This window comes from Monosiga brevicollis, genomic scaffold (genome assembly GCF_000002865.3).
Source record: "Monosiga brevicollis MX1 MONBRscaffold_4 genomic scaffold, whole genome shotgun sequence".
In the NCBI taxonomy this organism is placed as follows: Eukaryota; class Choanoflagellata; order Craspedida; family Salpingoecidae; genus Monosiga; species Monosiga brevicollis.
The window spans coordinates 1,347,850-1,364,669 of NW_001865041.1; the positions used below are offsets into that span (position 1 = coordinate 1,347,850).

Here is a 16,820-nt window from a genome sequence, read left to right on the forward strand (position 1 = left end):
CCCCCCCCCCCCCCCCCCCCCCCCCCCCCCCACACACACACACACACACACATATTCCTGTGGCCAGTTGCAGATCTTGGGATTACTTGCCTCCAGATGGTTTTATTCTTATTTTTTTCCAAGGTCTGCGGGCGCAGAGTTGTGCGGTCGCAGGTGAAGTCGGTGCATACAGCAAGGGAGAGAGGGCGCCAATGGCAAAGGTCATGGTTGCTGGAGGGTTTGATGGAGAAGTTCTCGACTCGGTGGACCTGTATCTCTTTGAGCGAGCTACAGGTGGGGTGTATGCCAAGCGACGTGTTCTGGTGAGGAACCAACCGAGTTTAGGTGTGGATGGTTGTTCATATTTTTATTGTTGCCATGTCGTTGCTTATGCAGGTGAGCTCATCCAAGCTCAAGCACAGGTGGCCACACTAACAGAGCCGCGCAAGAACGCTGCGGCGCGCTCATCAGGGGATGGGTGCGTGTTTTTTTTTATATATATTGAACTGCGTTTATTGCGAATGTGGCTTGGTGGATGAGATCAGGTTATCCTGGTTGCTAATCAGGCCCCACTTTAGGTTGTTGATTTGGGGAGGATGGGATGGTGCAAACACGTTAAGAACAGGGGAGCACGTTTCCCCAACCAACGGCGCAAGTCGGTGTGAAGGGCTGTTGCGAACCGCGCGCGAATGCTTTTCCCTGGTGCGCACCACATGAAGCATTCAAGAGATGGCGTGAACGGGTCGTTGCTGGATTACAGCAGTTGTCATTGATCTCTCATGCGGGGTTGCAACTCGTAAATTGTCTTGCTCGTCTGGGCTTGGCAGGCGCTGGACTCTGAGTCTGGCTTACTGTGGGCCATGAATGGTTTCAATCCCGACGACATGCTTCTTAATGATATGGAGGTCGTGGCTGCGCACGCACAAGACACCCATTCACCATTGCCCCTCGTACCGGGGCCCGCGCGAGAGGTTGGCTATCTTTCGATTTCCAAGCGTCTGCATCAAAGTCTGTATCAACGGTACCCTTCTCACAGACCCTGCACGGTTGTTCCCCGAGTAGTGCACGGCAGCCGCAGAACTCAGTGATCGCAGCGGATTGATTGTCGTGGGTGGCTGGACCGGAACAGAGGCTGTCAGCCAGGCATGGCATTTCCATCAAGGAAGTGAGTCAAGAAATTTTGCCATCCTCAACTCAACTTGTTCCCAATGTCTTCTGTTCCCGACTCACGCGCTTCATGCCCCAGCATGGCACGCTTTGCCGGAACTGCCCATTGGGTTGAACAGGCCAAGTGTCATCGTTTTGAGCACGGATGAAGCGTAGTTGTGGCGATAAAGTCGGTTAATTTGAAAGCAAGCGGATTGCGCCTGCATGGGCAAGCGGCAGCTACAACGCTGTCCACCCCGCTGTGCTGAAGGAATGCATCACCACGCCGAGATGCAATATTCATAACAAAATTGTTTAGTCACAGAAACACTACTGCGTGCGATGATGGATCAAATCTGGCCTAGAAAGAAGGCACGCTGAGTTGTTCATGTGGGCGCTAAACCTGCTGATAGGTGAGGTGGCGCGTTAGGCGTTGCCAAAGAAGATAGCCACCTGCGGCGGCAAATAGCACAACGCCCATGGTACACAGGCCAATAATAAGTTGCGATCGATGACGTTGGCGGAACGTGCTGTGCGGTGCCGGTTTGGTGCTCGAGATCGGGGCTGAGGTCGAGGGCTTGCGTGGAGGGCTGTGAGTTGAGCTGCTGGGTGACCTTTGGGACATTGGGCAGGGTGAAGTTTGGTGAGGGTCGGGCAGGGGCACGCGCAAGGATGTGAGGTTGGGGATACTAACAGGAAAGAAAGCAGGACGCGGGGTTGAACATTGACGTCGGCTGCATCCTTGCTCGCAAATTTTCGTGCCAGCCCAGGCAGGGATTCGTTCTGTTGCTTGAGTAAGAGACCAAAGTTTGGTTGCTGGCCGGTGAGCCAATCGTTCACGAGGGCGCTGAGGGCAGGGCTGGAGAAGTTGTAGAACTGATTGGCCGCAGTCAGGGTCAGGTTGACCAGCGGGCTGGGATCAAAGTCGCCTCCCGGCGTTTGCCAGCGGGTACGGTTGCCGTAATAGGTGTAGGACCAAGTTGCGTCGTCGGCTGTGGCTGGTGCGCACTCACCACCTGAGGCTTGGGATGTCCCCTCACCCCAGGGCTGCTGAACGCGATGCAGGCTAACCTGAGTGGGGGCAGTGCTACCAGCCTGGAGCACGTACAAAGACAGTGTCACGTTGCGCAAAACACTGCCGGGCGGTGCTGCGTGTAAAGTGGGTGCGAATTGGAGCAGGCCGCGGTGGGCTTGATCTTGGCCACTGACACCAACAAAGATGCTTTCGGCGCGTCCGTTGGCCAGGCCGGAGCCATAGCATAGAGTATTGTCCTTGGCCAGGGCATTGAGCACTTGAGTGGGCTTGGCGTGCATGCCATGGCCCACGTTCAGCAAGGAGAGTAGCAGAAAGAGGGGCCCGAGCAGGGCCCTCGGCCAACGGGCGCTCCGACTTGATACCCACCAGCCGACTAGCGACCGGGTTTGTGCTGCCATACTTGAAAGAAGAGATACACGCACACACACGCACGCACACACACGCGCGCGCTCTCTCTCTTTCCCTCTTTCTTGTGTGTGTGCGCTTGGAGCGGTCCCTCCGCGAGCTGGTTCAAACGGAAGCGATGAACATGGGTCATCAGCCACTTGGGAAAGGGGCGGATCCGGTCACCGTGGCAAAGAGAGAGACACAAGGGGGAAACAATTTGAAGAAATTAAAAAGAAGTAGGCAACAACTTCAGCCTGAAGGCAAAGAGTTGGCTCGAGGCTGGACGGGTCTCATGGATGAGACGGGCAAGTCGATCTGTGAGCAACAGGCGAATGGGTGATGACGAGACCGGAGGCCGGGGTGTTGTGCGGCACGATCCTGAAGAGGTCGAGAGAGAGATTGAGATCGGAGAAAGCGTGTTACAGCTGCATCAAACAACATCACAATAAACAGCAACTACCCTCATCAATAACACATTTTTCAACATGTAAGACTCGTTAGGAAATGCATCAAGTCCAAGTACTTCTACAGAAACTCACAACGCCACCATCATGATGACCTTCACATTGCAGGTGCCGGACAACTTCTTGTCAATTTGTCAGACAGTGGATGGTATTATCAGCATGTCAGACGTTTTTTCGGAAAGAGGTTGCTGGAAGCGAATGGAAGTTCTTCTTCAACGATCGCGTTGTTTCCTTACGAGTGACACCTTTTGTAACGATAGGACTGGGGTTAATGTAGTATTGTGTGGGGAGATAATGAGAATTTGTGTAGCATGACGTGTAGTTTGTGAAGATGCTCGCATGGGACCTGTCAAGTTGTGGTGATCGCCTGCGCCCAGGCTTTCCAGCGGCGTCCACGCTGGTACTGGTCGGTGGAGCGCAAGATCTAGATGCAGGCAACACCGGCTCCATCCGGATGTAGCGTGCCCACGACTCACCCAGGCATTTTCATTCTGGTGTTTCTACCAGTCACCAATCCGCTACATATCCTTCTTGTGCTATCATCTCAAGACTCAACGCCCGCCGAGCCGTTCTTCCACCTGCTCGCGCGACCACCTTTGCTTTTTTTTTGCACAACCTTTAAGTGACGATCACTCTACTTGGTGGTTTACCTGTTTCCTGTGTTCAACATCTTGCCCGTGCGAGAGTCTTGTTCAAGCGTTGACTTTACCGATTGCTCGACCCAGCAAGCCAGGAAGCGTCGGGCAGCCTCTTCTCACACATCGGCAGCATGCCGACTCAGCATCGTGACTACTATGAAACGCTGGGCGTTGCACGCGGCGCCAACGATGACGAAATCAAAAAGGCCTATCGCAAATTGGCTCTCAAGTACCATCCAGACCGCAACCAGAGTGCCGATGCCAACGAGCGGTTTCAAGAAATTTCAGCAGCCTTTGCCGTGTTAAGCGACAAGGAAAAGCGGCAAATCTACGACCAGTATGGCGAAGCCGGCTTGCAGGGCAACGTTCCCACCGGTCCTGGTGGTGCAGCCGGCGGCCCGGGTGGTGCCACCTTCCACTTTGACCAATCTCAAGCTGAGGACATTTTCCGCCAGTTCTTTGGCGGTATGGGCGGTGCCCCTGGCGGGTTCACGTTTACGACCACGACGGGCGGTGCACGCCCCGGTGCCCGGCGCTCTGCCGGCATGGGTGGCATGGGTGGTTCACCCTTTGGCAATCTCTTTGGTGGTGGTGGTGGCAACACGTTTGAGTCGATGGACTCGAGCAGCGATGACGAGGGCTTTGCTGGCAGCTACGGAGGCTTTGGCGGCTTTGGCGGCGCAGGCATGCCTGGTGGTTTTGGTCGCGGCCGTGCACCATCGCGCCCACGCGAACAGCCCCACGCCATTGTCGAACGCCCCCTGCCCGTGAGCTTGGAGGAGCTCGCGGCAGGCTTCAGCAAGAAACTCAAGGTGACCAAGCGCATTCAAGATTCCACCACCGGCGCCATTAAGACTGTATCTAACGTGCTCGAGGTCAACGGCCGTCCAGGTTGGAAGGCCGGTACCAAGGTGACCTTCCCCAGTGCGGGTGACGAACTCAACGACCAACCAGCCCAGGATATTTGCTTTGTGATCCAGGAGAAGCCCCATCAGACCTTCCGACGTGATGGTGACGACTTGCTTGTGACCGTCCGAATCCCTTTGGTTGATGCGCTGTGCGGCTCCACTGTGCAAATTCCTCTGCTCAACGGCACGCGCATGCCGCTGCAGCTACCGACCATCAACCCCGGCACCGTCAAGGTACTGCCCAACCAGGGTATGCCCAAGAAGGATGGCTCACGAGGGGCGCTCAAGGTTCACTTTGACGTGGTCTTCCCCAAGAACCTGGACGATGTACAAAAACAAGGTCTCCGCAACTTCCTGCCTCGCAGCACATAGTCTGTTGTGTGTGTGGGTGTGTGTCTGCCGTGGGTCCAGTCTCTCTTTCTCAGCCATGATTGGGTTTTAGAGTTTTTAGTTGCGTGTGGTGAGGAGACATGTCGTTTAGCCCGCTGCTCTTCTGAAGTAGTTTGCATGTTAAATGTCTTGTATCGTGGTTCCCCGTGAGAGTCTTCTTTTGTTTTTTAGTTTGTGTGCTGAGCACCCGTCTTTCTTTCCGTTGCAAACTCCCGATGCCTCGTGAACTAATTAATTGATCGACAAGTTCGAATTCGGCTCCTCGACTTATCCTCAGACACATTAGCCAAGGCAGACAATGATGGACAAACAGGCTCTCAGACGGAGAAACCGTCTTGCAAGTATGTAAACCAACTCTGTAAGCAGCCCGCACACACACACACACACACACACACACACACACACACACACACACACACACACACACACACACACACACACACACACACACACACACACACGAATTGTCAGCATGATGATGGTGGACACATCATCGATCAAGGATGGGCCGGTCGTGCCGGCGGCCGTGGCTATTGCGGTGGTGGGCGTGAGTTGCTCCGGCAAATCAACCGTGTGCGCGCGGCTACATGCCGCGTTAGACCTGCCGCTGACGCTTATTGCCCAGGTCAGCCGACCCGCCAAGCCGAGTGACTTCTCCGACATGACACAGTCAGCTCCATGCCGGTGCAGGGGAATGTGTCGACCCGCCTACCCCTTCGCTCACTCGAGGCTGTGCTTTGTTTCCCAACAGGACGACTTTTACCTTCCGGTCGAGGCCGTCCCGGATCGGGTGACTCTCAAAAGCGGCAAAGTTGTGCCGGACTTTGACTCACCCTCTGCCTTGTTTGTTCAGAAGCTTGTGGTGCGGTTGCCTCAAGGATCGTCTTGCCCGCCCTGTTGCTCCGCTCTTCTCCTTGGCTGCCTCTGCCTTCGTGCTTCTTGGGCATGTGGTGAAGCTCATGAGATCCATCTCCACCTCTGGCTAGACGGCCGTCCGGGCCGCAAAGCAAACTTCTCAAGCCGTTATCGTAGAGGGTAGCATGCTGGCTGCCATCAAGGAACTTGTGCCCCTGATTGACGCTTGGATTATGTTGGACGTGCCGCAAGCCATCTGCGCCGCCCGTCGTCGTGCCCGGGTATATGAAGAAGCTCCCGACCCCGTGGGTTATTTTGAAGAGCACGCCTATCCCACTGCCGCCCAGAGCCAACAACGACTGCTGCAGGCCGCCCCAACCATGGTCCGTTCTGCTGACCCTTCTCATTACATGGCCTGCCTTACCCGAGGCGAACCGGCTCGTGCTCAACCTGTGGTGGTGCTTTTGATGCACTTAGAATTGCCCGGTGTTTCGTGTGGCGGGCACAGAAGATGTGCCACACGTTGTGCAGCAGGTGGCTGAACTGGTACATAAAATAGCTTGTCCATTGGTCGCGTAACCAGAACGATTCTTCTCACCCCGACAGCTAGGCCTGTATCTGCCGCAGAATAAGCATAAGCATTGCCAGTGTGTATAATTCCCATCTCCCCTTTGACATTTGATGGACCAAATTGATGATCAACCTCGAATGAGCTGGTGGTCGAAAAAGGCCGCCTCTGCTGCAGTGCCATCGAACAGTTACCGTCAAACGGTTGCCAGCGGTGATTCCATACAATGCATCGCCTTGCCGCCTCCCTCCGTGAAGACAAGCAAGCAAAACCCTTGTCACAACATGCGCTCAACCTGTGGCAGTTATAATGGACCAGGAGAACTGCGGCCACGTTGAAGCCAAATCACACAACACCAGTCAATTGGCCTTGATGGCCCATCCCTCGGGGAAGAACAGTAGGTGCGCCCAATCATTGGGCTTGCGAGGCATGCAAAACGTGACAACTCGATACATTTCGTTGAAGATCCATCACGGAGCACACGCGTCTGAAGACCGTGCCGGTGGCCTAAGCCAAGTAGTTGTACACACCGGCATCATCTGCGCTGCGCTCAAGATAGTCACGATCAATGAGGGATTCAATCCGTTTCTTGATGTCTACCGGCTTGACCGGAAATTTGAGTTGCTCCAGCACACCAGACATGAGCAATTGGTGACGGAGAGTCTTGCGTGTCTTCATGATGCGCACAATGGCAGCATCAATCGTGTAAATACGATCCTTGAACACCTTTTTCGAAGTTGCTTCCTGTTCCTCCGCCTACATGTCAGACAACGCTGAGCACACGACCAACAGACGAAAGCATGCCCCTCTTCTGGTCTTCGTCGTAGATCAACCAAAAAAGGCCCCACACGCTGCCCGCAATAACACACCGTCTCTTTCAGTTGAATCTGATTGATCTTGATGCGCTTGCGCTGATTGGAAAACTTCTCGTTGATGCTAATTCGGTCCTCTGGCGCTACCTCTTTGGTCTGCAGCAAGAATGGTTGGGTCGGCGAGGACGCGAGAATAGGCGTGAACAAGCCAGGTGCATTCACTCCGAAAGGCCCGCCGTGCACGCGTGACGCTAGAACGCGCCCCTGCCAAAACAGAGCCAAGATGCAATCTGTCTTGTTTGCCAGCCGGATGCTTACCTTGGTGTTCTTCTCCAAGACCCGCACCTTGCCAAGCGTCATGGATAAGACCGTCCGGTGCAGCTCCTTGCCCTCTGAAACCAAGAGGGCGAATCCCAGTCACATGAGTTGACTCGCGCCATCAGGTGCCAAACAAAAACAACACTTCCTTGCACAGTTTCACAAGAGCACGAAAGGTTCTTGAATGGTTTGGGGAGACGCACCCAGGTTAGTGAGATCGGCAATCTCTTTGACGCTGAGCTCAGCGGCATCGTTGAAGCAAAGCAGCATGAGCGCCTGCGACAGCGACAGCTGAAGTTCCTTGTTGCCCTGCGCACTCGTCCGCCAGATGAAGAATTGAGCCATGCAGAAGGCACCTCCCCAAGCATGGGCGTAAACTGGATATGGACAGTCGGCTCACAAAAGTCCGGGCGCCATACCTTCTTGAAGCCGGCCTTGACGAGACAGTCACCCTGCGAGGTCTGCCACGACAGCTGGCGACTCGAGTGTTTTTGACAGTAAAATTGTTGGAAGAGTTCCTGCGCTTGGATCATCTGCACCACAGGAAAAAAAAAGCTTGCACTTGAGCCGGTGCACTCTTGAAGCAATGACAGGCTGTTTTGGGGGAAAGGCCCCGGCCTGGCAAGTTAGGACCCAATCCCACGCTCGTCCTTCTAAAGTTCAGGGACTCGGGCAATCAAGACCGCGGTCAACTCGCACCTTCTGTGGCAGGTTCAGCGGTAGCTTTGCGTAAGCGGGCCAGTATGACTGGGTCAGCACTTGCACGTGCAGCTCCAGGGGTGAGTCTGAAACGGTATCACGACGAAACTGCAGCATTGACATTTGTGAGTGAGCGGGGCAAGGCGCATCGTCGGGGCCAAGCGCATCCAGAAGTTGTTGAGCGCACGTTTTGGAATTCGGCATCCAGTTGCTGCGAAATGGTCACATCCTTGAACATGCCCTCCAGGTTGGCTGTAAAGGATGCGCCACACTCTGTGGTGATGCCAATCGAGGCGAACAAGCAGTGAGCCAGGTAACTTGAAGCACGGGAAACAGCTCAGAAAGTGGGAGCTGACGACCACACGCTTTCACACAAGGTTTGGCTGCATATGTGTCCGATCGGAACGAAGCGTCTCACCCTGCTTGAGCTTGGACAGCATGGCGCGCTCCAGATCCGTGCTCGCACTCTTGTCGTGCAATAGGCGCCGCGCAAGGTGCGACTTGTAAAACGCCTCAAACACGTCTTTGCCTGTTCATTTCATCAAGCAAGTGCCCACGAGACGATGTATAAGAGAAAGAACGAAGCAAACGTAGCAAAGGAAGCAGGCGCAGCCGAAGAAGAAGACGGAAAAATAATGCTTCGCACGGGCACGTGCACAAGTGGTGATTCGGTATGCGGTAGATCAAAGGGCAATCAGAGGCATGACTCACCATTGATGAAACGAAAGATGTGCAGCACCTTGTTCATGGATGCCTCAAACTCTTCTTCGGTTGAGTCCTGGTCAACAGTCGAAAAAGTTTGAAAATGATATCGGCTTGAAAATGAGATCGGCTTGAACCCGATGCCATACGTGACACAAGTCAACAGAAGCGCATTCGAGCTTGACAGACATACCTTGTAACCAGCCCGCAGCTTGGCATCCATAAACTTGGCGACCATTTCGGCTGGTTTATTCTGGCGCTTGTTAATAAAGCGCTCAAACGACATCTTAGGCGAGCGTGTGGCGGCAAAGTCCAAACTCGTTGAGCGACATCATGCCCAGTGTGACAAGCAAGCAGCTGGCCAGAGGGCGGCGGCATACCTCAATTGCCTGGTCTGTGTCTGCGTCATTCCCACAGGCTTGGGCCAAGATTCGGTGCATCTTGTCAAAAAACGCGAGCAGATTGTCCACCATTTCCTTGTCGTTGTCAGGGTTGCCAACGATTTCAGCACCCTTGAGCTCAACGTACTTGCTGAGCGCTGATTGAAATTGAGTTTGGCGCTCAACCCGCTCAATCAGAACAAACAACATGTTGAGGTGTTTGTAATCATCTGCCTCCAACAGGGTGAAGAAGCCTTCTCCAAGCACGAGGTCAAGAGGCTCCAACAAAAGGGTTTGTTCAATCAAGGCGAGGAGGGGGCGGCGCGTTGCCACAGCCAACATGAAACGCGCTCGCTCCTCCTCTTCACGCAAGCGCGAAGTGACATGAACGATATACTGGTCCAGCTAGCCAACGGCGAAAGGAGTCGAACGCATCCATCATAATCAAAAGCACACGTGAGAACATGCGTGTGTTGATGCGAAGCACTTTTTAGGCTGTGAGCCTGTGTCAAGACGCGAGCAAAATTCCAAGGCCAGGGGCGTCTCACCGGATCTCGAGCAATGCGCTCGATGCCGTCGTGTCGGTAAAAACTCTGTGTTGCACTCAAAAGTCCGGTCTCCAGAACGCGATAGAGCTTGGTGGCGATGAGCATTTGGCACAAGGGGCGCAGTTGGGCGTTGGCCAATTGGCCCGTGCTGCATTTGGCAGCAGGACAAATCCACGCATGAGGGAGAGTGAGGCCAGGTGGGGTGCAAAGCGGTGCTGTGTCTGTCAAGCCGTGACGGTGCATGGGTGTGTCGCTGTGCCTGTGAACGGGTGGGCACATACCGCTCCTTTTGAATTTCATCCAATATCGCGCGGGTTACTCGGTCCAGATTTTTGTCTTCCTGGAGGATGTGTTCTTTGAATAGCTGGATACCCACCAGCCTGTGGCGAGAGCCACCCGGGCAACCCCACCAGAACGTCGAGCGTGAGGTGACGGGCATATTGCGAGTGGTAAAAGAGCAGAGCGCCACGAGCTTTGGAACAGACCAGAGGAGGTCGATGCCCCGAGTCTTCTGTGCGTAAAGTCGATCAAGAGTTACAAAGATGCTCTGGATCATCATCTACACGCGTGATAGAAAACAGCAGTCAGCTCGAACCGCCCCTGGGCCTGAACACTGACCCCGATGACCACCATCCAAGAGGAAGCAAAGACAGGCGAGCATGCTGATGGCAGGGACAGGTGCAGATGCGCCCGGTAGAGGTGGGCTGTGGGCTTGGGACTAGCCAGTGCACAGGTGACAAGGCCGAGAGTGAACCAACCATTGCCTGGATGTGGTCCTCCCAGGTGAGGCGAAAAAGGTTGGCCACGTCATGGCTGTCCACAGCCACGGCTTGGCGCAGCCGTGGCTGCTCGCCGATCAGGTGGTCGCGCATCAGAGTCTTGAGGCGTTTATACACCTCGGGGCTTTGGCGCTTGTGATGCAAGCGCTCAACCAGGAGGGTCAGCGACTGCAGAGTTTGATTGATGGCTTGCTTGGCATAGATGGCCTGGACGGCGTCGCGCAGAGTGGTCCATTCCTCGTCCTGCAACTCCTGCTCCTTTATGCTGGGCGCTGTCACGCCAATCAATCAAGCAAGTGAGCACCCTCGACGTGATGTATAGAGTCCCTGCGCCTCAATGCGCTGGAAGGGCGCGCGGCAGGGTTCCTCGCCGAGGAAGAGAGAAAGCCTGGGTGAGGAATAGAGCTGTGAAATAGACGCAACGCACGCTTAAAGTTTTTCAGGACGAGTCGGCGTCCGGCTTGGCGAGTGCCAAAGGTTTGTTGCTGAAGTGCCATGGTGTCGGAGTCGACCGCACCAGGCAAAGGAGGCTGGTGCAGGACCTCGCACGGCCGTTGATCTGAAGCACGAGCTACCCCAATTGGACGCGGCTAGAACAGAATCATGAGTGAGTCGCTGCGTCGGGGAGCTGGAGTGCTCAAGACTGATACTTTCGAGCTGCTCGACAACGCGTTCAAGCCAGACACTGCCCTCAATCGCCTAGAGCCGAGACCGAGAGAGAGAGAGAGGAAGAACACCGAGCGATGCTTGACAGTGCATTCGAAACACTGACCCGACTTACCCAGTCTGCTGAGGCTCACACGAACCCGCAACGCTGCGGTCTGGTCTGGTCTGGTCTGGTCTGGTCTGCGGCTGACTGACTGAGGGCCTTGGACTTTTGTGTAACGATGAAAAGACAGAAAGAGCAGCTGCTGCCTCACAAGTGCCGGTTAGACCTCCGCTTGAGTCTGCTGCAGTCTCCGCGGGGACTGGAAAAACGCTGACAATTGAGATGGGTGTCCTCTTATTTCATATTTGTTATTTTGAAGGGTATTGACTGTGAGGGGAAACACGTGTATCAAGTTGGGGGGAAAAGTAGAGCGGCAATCTATACAAAAAATGGCAACGCATCATCTACTGCCCCACACCTTTCGAGAGGAAGCAGTTTGTGGTTGATGCAGATCGTTTTATGATTACTGAAGCATTTGGAGCCGTTTCAATCTCTCTGTGTTACCTCTCTGTTACGAGAAGATGCAGCAAAAGTACAAGATATCGCAGCACATCCCGGCCAGCAGTGGAAGAAGCGAGTGACCAGCTCCAAAACACAGGATGTTGTAATGCACCTCCTCGAATGACGCATTCGCATTCTTTTGTGCCATAGTGTGGTCAGGACTCTCTCTTCTCTGTCTTTCTCTCCTCTCTCTCTGTCTTTCTCTCTCTTTCTCTGTCTTTCTCTGTCTTTCTCTCTCTGTCTCTTCGTCTCTCTGTCTCTTCTCTCTTCTCTCTCTCTCTCTCTCTCTCTCTCTCTCTGGCTGGCTCTGGCTGGCTGCTGAATTTTCTTCTGCGCCGTTGTTCTCTCTCTCTCTCTCCTTTTCTCTCTCTCCGTCTCGTCTCTGTTCTTGTTCCGGGCATCATGATGCAGCGTCTCTTCCAGGTACAATCCGCTACTCCCGTGCTCCCTGGTCGCTTGGGTCACGGGCTCGCGGCCGGGGCAGGCACAGCCCACTTGTCGTCGCCTGCTCTTTTGTGTGCCTCGGTTCCTGGTTCCTTTGTTCGCGTGCCGACAGCTGACGGTGTGCGCAGCTCCTATTAATCAATCAACCCGAGTCCCCGCTCGTCGTTCGCTCACGACCATGCCTTTTGTATGCAGACCGTGGGCACACAGGCCTCGCAACGCCTGGTCGCCGCTTCCGCCATTGCACAGCGGAGATGCCTTCATCTCCACGAAGGTCAGTGACGTCGTGGCTGGCTGACACCGACACGTGCAGCGGGTTTTTTTTTTTTTTTTTTTTTTTTTTTTTTTTTTTCCCTTTTAAGAAATCATCAAGCAAAGGGCAACACGAGCACCGTGGCCCTGCTCGATGGAAACTGGACCGCAATCGAGTGGGATCCGATCCGCCCTTACATCTGACACCCCTCTGGTCTGCATTCTGATAGTGGACAGCATGGATCTCCTGCGCTCCTTTGACGTCAGTGTGGGCAAGGGCGATCGCGCCTTCTCTTCCGACGAAGCCGTGCAAGTGGCCAAGCAAATGTGTACGTCCTGAGCTCCCTGGCACCTCAAACGCTCATAACTTTGCGGCAGCATCCCTGCCCACGCGCATTGGCCTCCAATTGGACGTGCCATCGCACCGCACGGCTCGTCTACATTTTCGCCCGTCCTCCTCACATTCATCATGGCTTCCTATCATCCGTTTAGCCACCGATAAGGTTGTGATCAAGGCGCAGGTCCTGGCCGGTGGTCGTGGCAAGGGTCACTTCGACAACGGCTTCCAAGGTGGCGTTCACGTCGTCAAGGGGTGAGTCTCAATCGACTTCTCGACGACCTTGCCCGAGCCAATTTGTCTTTGTATTCGGTCGATGCATGACTCATCACAATGCAACCCCCGCGGCCTGCCCCGCCTTGGTTTTTGGCCCGCAGTGAGGATGAGATCCGCTCAGCCGCCGACAACATGATCGGGCACCGTCTCATCACCAAGCAGACTGACGAGCATGGCCGCCCTTGCAACATGGTGCGTTGCACTTGGCACGCCTCAATCACTTCTCCGGCCCGCCCTTCAGCTCTCACTGACGCCTTTCGATGGCTGTAAAAACAGGTGCAAATCGCCGAATGCATGGATATCGATAAGGAGTTTTACTTTGCCCTCCTCATGGACCGTAGTATGGGTGGCCCTTGCATTGTGGGCAGCAGTCAGGGTGGCATGGACATTGAGGTGAGGCCCCCTCTGCTCTTTGGTTCTTTTTCTCCAAATAACCCCGTGCCCCCTTGCCTTTTGTCCAGCGCGTCTGCTCAGCGCCTCCCCACACCCTCATCTATATTCATTCACCATCTGAAATGTAGGCTGTGGCCGAAGCTACCCCCGATGCGATCATCAAGGTGCCCGTAGATATCAAGGAGGGTATGTTGTCGTGATGCGCTTGAAACCTAGCATGCCTCGCCGAAAAAGATCTTTCGCCCACCTTTTTTTTTTTTTTTTCCCTCCGCTCGGGGACACTCATGCGACGCTTGATCCAGGTCTTTCGACGGACAAGGCCATCCAGGTTGCCAAGGACATGGGCTTTGCCGATGACATCGCCCCCAAGGCTGCTCAGGAGATGATCAATCTGTATACGCTTTTCCTTGAGGTCAGCCTAGCTTCTCGCTACCTGTCCTTTCGCCCATTCCCGGTCTTTTTCCGATCTTCGCCTCTTTTCCTGGGTCTCACACCATTTTGATGTAATCACAACGCCCACCCGATATACCACGTCTACAGAAGGACTGCACTCTGGTCGAAATCAACCCCTTGGTCCAGACCAAGGGCGGTGATGTCATGTGCCTCGATGCCAAGGTCAACTTTGACGACAACGCGGGCTTCCGCCAAAAGGACGTTTTTGAGAAGCGGGATGTGTCTCAGGTCAGGACGTGCCCTTGATTTTGCTTGCGGCAAAGGTGCCCGAGGAACAAACGACAGCCTAGTGCCCAACTTTGCCCATATTCAGACCCCGACAGCCCTTGTCAATACATCTGACTTGTGCCTTCTGTCCGGTCCTGCCTGCAACAGGAGAATGCTGCGGACGTCGAGGCAGCCAAGTATGACTTGAACTACATCGACTTGGATGGCACTATTGGTTGCTTGGTTAATGGCGCCGGCCTGGCCATGGCTACCATGGACATTATTCAGGTATGGCCCCACACCCCTGACGACTCCCATCTGCGCAGGCAAGCGAACCCGATTTGAACGCTCAACCTTGCGCTCCACGCTTGTCCAATCTTCTGCGTCAAATCCAGTTGTACGGCGGTCGCCCAGCCAACTTTTTGGACGTGGGTGGCGGTGCCACGGCTGAGCAAGTCACGGCTGCCTTCAAGCTCATTACCTCTGACCCCTCGGTACGACCTGACCGCTGGCTCTTGAAGTCCAAAAAGGCATCCTTGCCCTCATCTTCAATCGGGTCTCTGATACTCGGTCCTCTTTCAATGCAATCCTGACGGATGAACGCATAGGTCTCTGCTATCCTCGTCAACATTTTCGGTGGCATTATGCGTTGTGATGTGATTGCCGAGGGCATCATCGAGGCTGCCTCCGAGCTTCATCTGAATGTGCCGATTGTTGTCCGTCTTCAGGGTATGTCTCGGTTTCAGCCTTTGTTGGTGATGGCTTTAGACACAGCAGCTCACACTCCACCTGCGTCGGGCAAACCTGCTGCAGGCACTCGCAAGGCCGAGGCTAAGGCGCTCATTGCAGAATCAGGCTTGGACATCATCGCTGCCGATGACTTGGACGATGCGGCGCAAAAGGCGTGCAAGTCAGCCCACATCGTCGAGTCAGCGCGTGAGGCTGGCCTGGCCGTGTCCATCAAGTGCCTTAAGCAGAAGCACCTGCAAGACGAAGAGGCCATGATGACCCCGCGCTTCACATAAGTGTTTTAATTCTCTTGACACCCGCCACAGCTGTTGCTGCCTTTGATGATGCTGCTCGCAAATATCAAGGCCCTCCAGTTTGCCCATGCAAACAAACAGTGGCTGGGTATCGTGTACCGATACTCGACTTTAGTTGTGTTCTGGAGAGGGCCATAGGTTCTTTCGGAGAGTTTCATGTATTTTTTTTTTTTTTCTAAAGGGCTTACGACAGAGGTCAAACCAGCACCCGTTGCTATGATTGGTGTTTTGTGTTCGTCGCCTGTCTTGCCTGCCCTGTGCCTACCCATTTTTCTTTTCTTTTGTTGATGACGTGAACGCCTTTGCCAGAGTGTGGGCACAGTGCAATCCCCAATTTCAACAAATGTCATAGATCAATAATCTGCGTGTTTCCACACCCACTAGACTATCAATTCTCACGTGTAAGGCTCTGTACGAACAGGCACGAATATGAACACTAGCACGTTGCCCAAGGCTTCCCTGAAACTCAGTCATTCATCTGAAATGAAAGAAAGGTTGTCGAGCGGGGTCGACCCAGGAGACTCAACTCAAACAATAAAGCTCGCACGCATACATTGAAAGTCATTCAACCTTTTTTTTATACGGCGATATCATCCTCATACTTGGCCAGTACGATCATGATGCCAATGCTAACCCACATGCCTCCTGTTGCAAGGGCCAGGGACAGCACAAAGTTTTTGGAATGTACCAACAAGCTCATGAGCTCAGGCACGATATCAGACAGGGCAATGTAGAGGAAGATGCCAGCAGCAGCCGAGAGAACCCATTGCTGGGATTCAAATGTACTGCCAGCCACTGCCAGGCCGATGAACAGCCCAATAAAGGCGGTCAGTGATGATAGAAAGTTGGCCAAGAGAGCACGCTTCACAGTCCAGCCACTCTCAATCAGAACCGCAAAGTCACCCAGCTCGTGGGGCAGCTCGTGCAGCACAATGGCAATGGTGGTTGATATGCCCGTTGTCAGGTTCGCCGAAAAGGCAGCGCCCAATACAAGGCCGTCCTATACATACATAACATATCAAAACGCATGCGACAGCAACATCGCAACATGAGTATCGCTTCATGACGATTGCGAAAGGTAAACAAAATGTGAGCTCAAAAGATGAAGTAAGGACGTACCACCAAATTATGCAAGCCATCACCCAAGAGAATGAGCCATCCTGTGGATCGTGCAATAGCAGGCTCATCTTGCATGGCTTCTGAGTCAGAGACGCTGCAGCAGGACGTCGTCAAGAAGACGAGTCAGATGCTCGATCACCAAACAGAGAGAAAGGAAGTGCAGCAAAGCCCACCCCGCCCGAGGCAAAATCGATTCATTGGGCACACTGTTTGGATTTGTCCTGCGTACCTCACAGGGCGATGGGCATGATGATGGTGATCGTGCTTGTGGCCGGCGCGACTCTCAACGAAGCGAGCCAAAAGAATTTCGAGCAAGAAGAAAAGGTACAGAGCCAGCAGAGCAATGCTACCCTGTTGACGGGCAAGCAGTAGAAGCAGAGCGGATGTCAGTTGCAAAGAGAAACCTACAACAAATGTTTTGTATTGCCACAATACTGCTGGGATGCGCGGATGGTAGGACCACCAAAGCAAACCTTG

The 16,820-nt window shown here is 54.1% G+C and overlaps 7 protein-coding genes across 7 annotated transcripts; 4 read left to right on the forward strand and 3 right to left on the reverse strand.

The window, feature by feature from the left end:
- Nucleotides 1-1,551: 1,551 nt before the first annotated feature.
- MONBRDRAFT_6426 (uncharacterized protein) lies at nt 1,552-2,559 on the reverse strand (the record flags this gene model as incomplete). Its single annotated transcript, XM_001743924.1, has 1 exon — nt 1,552-2,559. One exon carries the CDS (start codon nt 2,557-2,559, stop codon nt 1,552-1,554), a length of 1,008 nt encoding a protein of 335 aa, XP_001743976.1.
- A 953-nt stretch (nt 2,560-3,512) lies between these two features.
- MONBRDRAFT_18063 (uncharacterized protein) lies at nt 3,513-4,930 on the forward strand (the record flags this gene model as incomplete). The annotated part of the gene is made up of 2 exons (XM_001743677.1): nt 3,513-4,124; nt 4,311-4,930. Exons 1-2 carry the CDS (start codon nt 3,782-3,784, stop codon nt 4,928-4,930), a joined length of 963 nt encoding a protein of 320 aa, XP_001743729.1. The 5' UTR covers nt 3,513-3,781.
- Nucleotides 4,931-5,420: 490 nt separating this feature from the next.
- MONBRDRAFT_23573 (uncharacterized protein) lies at nt 5,421-6,413 on the forward strand (the record flags this gene model as incomplete). The annotated part of the gene is made up of 5 exons (XM_001743678.1): nt 5,421-5,573; nt 5,700-5,810; nt 5,935-6,186; nt 6,281-6,337; nt 6,363-6,413. 5 exons carry the CDS (start codon nt 5,421-5,423, stop codon nt 6,411-6,413), a joined length of 624 nt encoding a protein of 207 aa, XP_001743730.1.
- Nucleotides 6,414-6,878: 465 nt separating this feature from the next.
- Nucleotides 6,879-10,858, reverse strand: MONBRDRAFT_15020 (uncharacterized protein; the record flags this gene model as incomplete). The annotated part of the gene is made up of 15 exons (XM_001743925.1): nt 6,879-7,127; nt 7,241-7,339; nt 7,502-7,575; nt 7,705-7,810; nt 7,921-8,034; nt 8,201-8,308; nt 8,388-8,473; nt 8,619-8,729; nt 8,912-8,978; nt 9,096-9,188; nt 9,283-9,687; nt 9,831-9,978; nt 10,112-10,210; nt 10,316-10,389; nt 10,589-10,858. Coding segments are annotated over 15 exons (2,103 nt in total), but the record flags the coding sequence as incomplete, so codon positions are not given.
- An 849-nt stretch (nt 10,859-11,707) lies between these two features.
- On the forward strand, nt 11,708-12,537 carry MONBRDRAFT_23576 (uncharacterized protein; the record flags this gene model as incomplete). Its single annotated transcript, XM_001743679.1, has 3 exons — nt 11,708-11,752; nt 11,970-12,242; nt 12,459-12,537. Coding segments are annotated over 3 exons (397 nt in total), but the record flags the coding sequence as incomplete, so codon positions are not given.
- On the forward strand, nt 12,045-15,579 carry MONBRDRAFT_20070 (uncharacterized protein). The gene is made up of 13 exons (XM_001743680.1): nt 12,045-12,242; nt 12,459-12,537; nt 12,746-12,844; nt 13,008-13,107; nt 13,230-13,320; nt 13,405-13,521; nt 13,650-13,707; nt 13,824-13,933; nt 14,062-14,202; nt 14,350-14,469; nt 14,577-14,675; nt 14,790-14,910; nt 14,995-15,579. Exons 1-13 carry the CDS (start codon nt 12,222-12,224, stop codon nt 15,204-15,206), a joined length of 1,368 nt encoding a protein of 455 aa, XP_001743732.1. The 5' UTR covers nt 12,045-12,221; the 3' UTR covers nt 15,207-15,579.
- A 222-nt stretch (nt 15,580-15,801) lies between these two features.
- Nucleotides 15,802-16,221, reverse strand: MONBRDRAFT_15239 (uncharacterized protein; the record flags this gene model as incomplete). Its single annotated transcript, XM_001743926.1, has 1 exon — nt 15,802-16,221. A coding segment is annotated over one exon (420 nt), but the record flags the coding sequence as incomplete, so codon positions are not given.
- Between the last annotated feature and the right edge of the window lie 599 nt (nt 16,222-16,820).